This window comes from Geospiza fortis, unplaced genomic scaffold, assembly GCF_000277835.1.
Source record: "Geospiza fortis unplaced genomic scaffold, GeoFor_1.0 scaffold54, whole genome shotgun sequence".
NCBI classification, from domain to species: domain Eukaryota; kingdom Metazoa; phylum Chordata; class Aves; order Passeriformes; family Thraupidae; genus Geospiza; species Geospiza fortis.
In genome coordinates, this window is record NW_005054301.1 from 6,183,367 (window position 1) to 6,192,163 (window position 8,797).

The 8,797-nt window shown below is 44.1% G+C and overlaps 1 protein-coding gene across 1 annotated transcript in view; it reads right to left on the reverse strand.

Annotated features, from left to right (window-relative positions):
- The window catches only part of DLST (dihydrolipoamide S-succinyltransferase), a gene marked incomplete at its 5' end in the record, with an annotated part of 11,655 nt that extends 6,737 nt beyond the window's left edge, over positions 1-4,918 (reverse strand). The window contains 7 exons of the mRNA XM_031065424.1: positions 271-450; positions 972-1,083; positions 1,777-1,832; positions 2,218-2,292; positions 2,584-2,639; positions 3,691-3,739; positions 4,882-4,918. Coding sequence (XP_030921284.1) covers positions 271-450; positions 972-1,083; positions 1,777-1,832; positions 2,218-2,292; positions 2,584-2,639; positions 3,691-3,739; positions 4,882-4,918 — 565 coding nt within the window. The remainder of the gene's footprint in view (positions 1-270; positions 451-971; positions 1,084-1,776; positions 1,833-2,217; positions 2,293-2,583; positions 2,640-3,690; positions 3,740-4,881) is intronic.
- Between the last annotated feature and the right edge of the window lie 3,879 nt (positions 4,919-8,797).

The following is an 8,797-nucleotide window of genomic DNA, read 5'->3' on the forward strand; positions in this document are numbered from 1 at the left end:
TTCACAGCAGACACTGAGGGGAAAAAACACATCAGTCAAAACCAGAAGCCAGGTAGAAAAAGCCCTGAGGTAGAAAAGCACATTTGAGCTCCTTGCTTAAGTGACACAGTATGGAAGCAGCTTGAATTAGGCTGGGAAGGTTCCAAGCACAGCTGAACAATCCAGTCTGGAGCAAGCAGGGCAATACTGTGGGAGGCCTTCACCACAAATGCCTCTGTTTGATGTCTTTAGCCTTATACACTGTCCCCCAAAGCAGAGAGACTCGAGAACAGGAACAAAGGGCCGTTGCCTCACCTGGTTTGCTGTCGATGGGCTGAGTTGACACAGGCGGCACTGGTGGCATTGTAGTGGGAATTGGTGCTGCAGCAGGGGGAGGAGCAGGCGCAGCTGCAGGTTCAGGGGCTGCAGGAGGAGGAGGGGCTGCTGCTGGTTTAGCCTTGGCAGGAGCAGCTGAAAGACAAGGAAGAACCATGGTAAGGGCACCAGCTTCCACTGGCAGAGATCTGTGAGTCCAACCAATCTAACAAAAGTAAACCCTCAAGCAGAGTGCCTTTATATTCTCAGCACTACTGAGCTGACAGAAGTCACCACAAGAGAAAGCCATTGTGAAAGCGTTTTACTCATCAACACCCTTGACCTCCTCACTGGAGGAGGCTGGATGCTACAGAGAAGAGGGCACAGAAGGGAGTTAGGGGAATTCTCAACTAGTTAGAGCTAAGAGCTCAGTCTCCTCCAGAGGGAGCAAAAGAGAAGATCCCCCTCAGAAGGATTAAAATTATGCTTTTCTAATGGACAAAAGGAGTATTTTCTTCCAGTTACAGAGGTAGATGAGGGAATTATTTAACCTCTCTCAGGATCCCTCTAAATGGTTTGCTAAATGCTAAAAACCATTTTTTTCTAAATGCTTAAATCTTCAGAAAAAAACTGGTGGAAATACAAAGGCCTACACAAGTTATCCATGCTTGACTTACCTCCAGTTTTCCTGAGTTTGAATAGAGGTGTCCCCCCTTCCACTTTGCCACCATCGGGTACCAGAAGGGCTTCAATCACACCAGCTGCTGGGGCTGGAACTTGCACTGATGTCTGAAAAAAAGAAAGTCAGTGCAATTCTCCCAAACATCAGTTGGAGACCAAGTGCCCAAGAGAAGATGCCAAAATGTGCAGAAATGCATTGTAACTTGGCACAGACAGCAGCTGTGCCTCACACTATTTGCACCAGTTTTCACACCCTCCACTGGGATTTTGTGCCAATAGTTAGAAGTTTTAGGATGCTGGCAGTGTAATGTATAGCCTGATCTCCATGGCACAGTCAAGAACTGACCCACTGCCAGCATCTTCCTGACAGCAAAGCTGAAAACAGAACTCAGCAGAGAATTCAGCAAGAACTTCAAGGCTTAATAGCCCTTTCAGGGGTGGATAAACTTAAAGCCTAGATTTAAAACGATCTGAAGACAACCTATGTCTGGCAGATTTCTCCTTTGTTTAAGCACAAACAGGTTTCAAAACTCAAAGCACTCAAATTGGAAGGAGAAGTAAAATTACAGCTCCAATAAAAAACAACACCAGTGATGATTAATCAAATGGATGAGTAAGGGTTATCAAGAATTCTCACTTAAGGCACAGCAAGTTTTATACTAGATGAGAAAAGCTTTTCTCCATGAAGAGAGCAGGAGACACAGTCAGGGCCCTGCAGGCTATAGGAGCTCTTAGCAGGAGAGAAGCCACACAGGGTACCTGCTACAGAACTAGAAGAAGTTTTGGTCCAGAAACTCCTACCTTGTCTGTTTCAATCTCACACACCACTTCATCTTCCGCCACTGTGTCTCCAACAGCTGAATGACAGATATGAAGACCACTGTGAGGAGGGAGGTGTGCTCTGGCCTCCCCTCTATACCCACAGCAGTTTCCCACGCTAACCCATAACTTCTTCATCCCACTTCTCCACTACTTCTAAATAAAACACTAGCTCAAGCAATCTACTGCACAGTTAAGAGTCTGACTCCAGCTTAGATATCTCCCTTCATCCAACAGTACCCCTGACAGAGAGGTGATGAGGCAGTAACTTAACCCCTTAGGAGAGCTGCAATTAAATGCCTCATTTGTCACAGACTGAAAGGCACAGAGCAGGATGTCAGCCAGTGAACTGTAATGGATCCCCAAGGTGTCCAACACAGCAGTAACAGCAATGAGAATTAGAGGGAAGGGGCAATTGCTTACCTTTCTCCCACCTGACATCTCCTTCTGTGACTGACTCTGCAAAGGCTGGTGTGTTCACCGTAACCACGTCATCCCCTGTGAGAGAGACAAACAGACTTGACTGCTTTCAGAGCTAAAAATTTATGGTATTGCTTCATTCTTGCCATCACAACTCTGCTAAAGGGCGTAGGCTGTCAGACATCAATTGCTGTCCATCTCCTTGCTTCAACACTGATCAACATTTAAACACCAGAGAAATTCACATTTGACTGAACACATCCATGCAGGCAGGATAGCAGTGAGCCTTGACCAAGGATGGAAGGTGGCTGCTGGCAGGACAGCAAGAGGTATCAGAAGCATCACGCTGATTCCTGCCTTTTTACTTACTATGTACCGCAGTGGTTCTGAAGTAGCGGACAGTGAAAACACTGGAGCTATTCACTCTGCAGAAAGAGAGAAGAGTATGAACACAGAAGAACATTCCTCTGCAGGCTGCCAGCACCAAGCTCAAGTACAGAATTTACACTTGCTTAATTGATGTGAAAGGCCGCTCAGCTGTTCTGATGTATTTGTTGCAAAGGACTCCTATTTACTGTTCAAGCTGCAACAATCCAGTCAGAAAGGAAGCATTACATCCTACCATCACTAGTGCTCTCAGAAACTCAGTGAGAACTGACATGTATGGAATTTCCATTTAGAAAGACAACCCAACAGAACCCTCATAGTTTAAATACTGATTAAAGGGTGACCTGGCCAGCCCACACAATGCCCAAGACTAGTGCAGCATGATTTTTTTACCTCCACATTAGGACTGCCATCTCTACAGAAGTTGTTATATGCTCCAAAATAAAAGAAAAGCACCAGAAATTGCCTATGGCAATGCATCCAAAAAACAGCTATTTCCCTCCACCATGTTTCTTCACAGGGAGCTGGCAATCCCAAGCATTCCAAAGGATGATTTTTATATCTACTGACATCACATTTGGAAAACTGAAACAAATGTGCTCTAGCATTCCCTCTAGCACAGGCTGCTTTGCACAAAAAAAGGATTTGAAAGTATTTCGGCTTTTATACACATACTCTTATGGTTATTTCCCCAAATGCATTTTTATAAGACCACCTCATCAGCGCAAACCCTGACATATGAACAACAACTCTGTGAATGACCTCACTTCTCCCAATAGAAAATCTACCAGGAGACCATCATAGAGCAAACAACACCTCTAGTAAGATAATTAAAGAGTAGAAATCCATTTATTGCTGGTTTCCTCACTCCTGTCCCTTCCCTGTCCCAGTATCTAGTTGCAGACAGAGCTTGTTTTCAGTTCCCAACCTGCAAAACCTAGATTTTTTTTTAGGGCTATCTCCATACTGCTACAATGTGCACAAGGATTTCATGACAGCCAACCATATTCTATTCCTCAGACCTCAAATCTTATCATGGCTAGAGCAGCCCCAGTCTCCCCACATGACAGTTTTCCTGTGGATACTTACATAAGCTTCCTGCTGTTTGTGTAAGCCAGTCCTTGGCTCCCAGACACACCTGTGAATGAGAAAGGAGTTATATTATCCAGCTGTCCAACCCTCAAGTATCCTCATCAGATAAAAGAAAGCAGAGGACACTGAAAGAAGTTTGGGACCAAATGGGGAATATATCCATGCAGAGACACCTAAGTGCCTCAAACCTGCCCAGAGCTTGCCAAGAACAGTGGTTTTGTCTTCATCTAGATTTATAGGGATGGGGAAAACAGCTATGACAACAAAGCTAATAAGGATAACATTGAAATGGGCAAACCAGGAAAGAGCTATGAGGAACCACCTCCAGAACTGCTGAGTTATCCACGCCTATATGAAATATGGAGCAAGGAATCAGCCCTGTAAGAGGCACCCCAGAAAGCTTCACAGCCACAGAGACAGCTAAGGAGGAAAAAAGGACTGAAAAGAGGGTGTAGGACAGAGTAATGAGCCACCATCATCCCTCTTCTCTACCCACTCCCTGACCAGAGAAAATTAGTTTCCAAAACTCACAATAGGGAAATACTTGCACAGCTTCCCAGTTTCACATACCCCATTGTCCCCTTCCCACACTGTTCATATGTCCTGACACTGCATTTTTTATTATGAACTGGACTCTTGTCCTTTATCACTTACAGGGCACTGGGCAGTTTTCCAGACTGATCTTAAAGAGAGTCAGCGTAGTAACTGGAGAACATAATTATCTCAATTGCACAATGACAGAGGGAAGAACCATTTCCCCACTTGATTTTTTAAAAAAGCAGCACAATTTCTACAGTGCAGCTAGAAAAAAAACAGAGCTCTAAGGAAAAACAGTTTAAGCATCAAAGAGGAGTTCACAGGCACACCAGATCTGACATGTCACTTAATATTCATCCATCATCTTCAAAGGAGTTCATTAGAGAGCTAGGGCTCTGCAACAGCATGTGCTTTGAGCACTGAATGCCTGAAATACATTGTGCTGCTGCTGTGAAACCTTCACCAGAGCCAAATGGATCAGGCAGCATGTACATCAGTCAAGGGAGGCACTCCCATGGAAACTTAGCTCATTCCACTGCTTCTTCACTACAGACTGACAGAAACAAACCCCAATCAGACCGATTACCAACCTCCATCATCAGCTCTGATCTTGCTAGGTAGCCTGAAATTAAACAGAAGTGTAAGACTCACCAGACAGAGGGCATCTGGCCAGAGTACAGTTCCCCTGTCAGAGAGAAAAGGATGTATCAGTATTGCAAGAAGACAAATCCATCCTAGAAGGACTTTGTTTTTTCCCTGAGATCTGAATCAGACACAGGATCCACCATTCCCATGCTCCAGTCTTGCAGGCATGCCACTTTCCCACAGTGAGCTAGAGCAGGAGAACACCTATGCCCTTCTTTATCCTTTGTCTCCTCCCAGGGTGCTTTATGATGCAGTGATGCTAAATTTGGTGCTTGCATTTTCCAGTTCTGGATCCAGAAGTTTTGACCTTCTCATGCACTTTCCTCTTTAAGAAGGAACAGATTTCCAATAGAATTTGCTATAAATGAGAAGATAAAGGGTACCTACTGGATATGATGATAAAACATCCCATGATGTTTACTCCTGCAGTCATGAATGCAGCATCTAAGGGTTTTAAAATTTTTTTCTAAAGCTATGGAGCCTTTGAACTCCAGAAGACCAGAATTCCTCTCAGTGGCAAAATTTCTACTGCTGTTAGTTAGTCGGGAATTCCACATTCTTTGATGTTTCACTTCATACCTGTGTAATCATTGACCACACACCTAGCTCAGCATAACAGTGCTCAAAAGTAGAACACACTTCAAAATATTCAATTTCAAAAAAGTCAATTACTTCCCCCTACTGTTATTACATACTTCTCTCACATCAAACCTGCAGGATTGGAGAAGATAAGAACTCTTTAAAAGCAACTGGAAAATAGCACTGTAGCCATGATGGAAATGCACTTGACTGGCTTAGAATGACAGCAACTCAAGAGCTCAAAGCACCCTTATCCAGCAGCTAAGTTAAAAGTTAGATTTCCTTCACACCTTCAGGATGTGAAGTTTGCATACAAGCCCTGATTTCATCTTCAGCAAAGCAAGCAGGATGGGATATAACTGACCTTAAATATCAAAATAATTTGAGGAGCAGTGTGGCAAGACAACAGAGACCAAGGACCAACAATATACTTAAGCTTGGCACACCATCTACAGGATTGAGTGCTGCAGCATACAAAAACACATTCAATGAACACTTTGTATCAAAACTACTAACAGGCCTGGAATCAAGCCCTTGGTAGTTTAATTATCCAAGCTTATAAATGGATTTGACTTGTTGGATATTAACACAGAGACAACTCAATGATCAATGGGCAATTCAACAGGGTTATAATTAGCTGTGGCAAGGATGCGGGCAGCCAGTCTGACTTACTGCTAAGCTCCAGCACAACACCATGCAGCCTCCCTGACTGCCACTTCACTGCAGGGATCAGTGATCCAGAACCAACAGTGCTGCAAAACCAGCTTGTGGCAGGGCCTGCTGAGCCCCTGCCCCAAGTCAGGTTGGGTAAGGGAAAGCAGGAAGCACTGTGCAGACTCGTAGAGTCATCTTGAATGCTACAATGCCTAATCTTGGTGCAGCACTGACCCTGCTAATTCAGATCTGGTTTGTGTAGAGCCAGCTCTAAGCCAGGATCAGTAAGACAAGCTCCACTTTAACTCCACTGGGTCAGCTCTCTAGAGCACCACAATCCTCAGCACTCTGTATTGATCATATTTTTCCCACTTTCTGTAGGGTCCCAGATAGCATGGAGTCAATCACCAATTGAGTATCAAGCGACCTGAGTTCCCCTCTATACATTAATGTTTCCCCGGGTGCTTTAAGTGGTTAAAGGCATTCCTAGCATGCCAGACAATAAATTGTTAAGAAAGGAACAGCCTCAGACTGATGCAAAACCAGACAATTTTATTTGCTCAGGACCAGTTTACTGTGGAGTTAAAACAAAAAGGAACGTCTGTCCTAAAATAAATCACTGTGAGAAAACACCTGCAGCTCTCTTCCACTAGTGGTGTCAAGTCTGTGTTCTACAACTGCAGCAAAATTAAGGAAAAAAAATGGTATCACTCTACCCTTTGCCTTTAAGGGTAAGAAATTAGGGGAAGAGCTTAATGTGAGAAGGAAGCCAGTAATAAAAGATACTGTGATTTCTCTGGCTTACATTCTGCAGAACTGCTGTGTGTCTGTATCTTAACCACCGTACCTCAGATGAACATGCAGCTTCAGGAGACACTGGACAGGGCTGCTTCCTGTTCCCTTTTTTCCCTGAAGGAGTCCTTCTGATTACACCTCTTCCTGGATCACTTGGCTAAATCTGCCCTCTGCCTTCTATTAGAGCTTTTTCAGTGAGAATGGAAATGTTTCAGTTTTGCCACGTGGCATTAGTACTTTGGGTCAGTTTAAAAAAACAGCCTTCACTTGGGGAAAGAAGTCTTGGTCTAATTAGCCAGTGACTCATGTACCAAGTGATTAATATTTCCCTCTTGTTTCACACAACTTCTCAGAACTGTTTTTATAACTGTTATTATAAAATAACAGCGTCAAAGTGACCCTGGCATGCACTGTCCAGGCCACACCTTTCAAGGAGCCATCACCTTCCAGCAGGTCGGTACACACTGAAATAAAGGATGGAATACATCAGCTACAGCAACAGCCTGTATACCAACAGTGAGGGACCAGTTCAGGAATCTGATTAACTTGACAGTGCAGCTCATTTCAACAGAGGCACACCAGAAGGCCAGTGCTGTGCAGCTCCAACAACAGGCACAGCAGCAATTGGTTCTCCAGCCACGGCTTCTTGAGAGCAAAGCAGCTGCTGCTTCAACAAGGATGAGCACAAACCCCTGCTGCACAGAGAAACCCCGCTGCATGGCTTTCATGGATATCAAAACATTATATACAGCATGGGAGGGCAGATGCCGAGATGGGATGGAGATAACAATGCTGAGTGGTGGATACTGTTACTAACAGGCTCAGAACTCTTCCAGCATGAGGGGAGGATTAAACAGGAAAGAAAAAGTTCTTTACCAACTCCTGCCCAGATAAACAGAAGGATTTGATTCTCAAAGCATTTTACACAGCTCCTGATCAAATCTATCTTTTCCAGGCTAGCTTTTCCCTGAACTTTTTCACGTAGCCTTCAAGGTCTGCCTGCCCCTGCCCTGACTCTTACGTGCTACAAGCTATTGATGCACATTAATGGTTTCTACTTGATATGAATTCAGGACCTCTTCTTTTACAGACAGTCAAAACCCAGTCAAACTTTCCTCACCCTCACTGACTCCACTCTTCTCCAATTCAATCCTCCCCTTCTGAATTTTGTACATGTCTACTGTTCTCACTTCTGCCATCAGAGGTTTGCCAAGGTCTGGAATTTCTATCTCTCCAAAAAGCCTGCATTATATCATAATCAAAACTTACTTCCCATATCGCTATTCAAATGGAGATCAAAGTACTACTATAACTCTTCCAGTACATCTAACAGGTTAACTAGCATTCAGCCTAAAACCTCCTGATTTTCAGACTAGTTTTGTAAAAGATTTGAATACTCCATCTGACTTCTTCCTGTTCTTTATAATTACACAGCACCACTGAGAGCTGACAAAGGTCAAATATTGCTAAAATGTCACTTTGATAAGCTTGTTTAAGCTGCATTATAATCAATATGTCTCTACACTTCAAGCTGTAGCTTATACAGTTACTTGTAAGTTGTTCGTAATGCAGTTTTACATGTATACACATGCATTTCTAACACAAAGGTGTCTTTACATCACAATCTGTTGTTAACACTTGCTCGCCTACATTTGCAGGATGTCTAAAACCAAGTCTCATGCTCGAAGGCTCCAGCTGCTCAGGGGAAGAGAAGTGATCTTTCCCATCCCGTAGGTACGCACACACAGGTGTGTGCGCATGGAGCTGGGCATGTTTGCTGTTCAAACGAGGATGTGTGCGGCAGGACACAGGACCCAGCTGTCCAAGGGCAGCCCCAGGGTTAAGCAGCTACCGGGTTCTGTCAGCCCCCGCTGCAGCCGCCAGAGGTTACCAC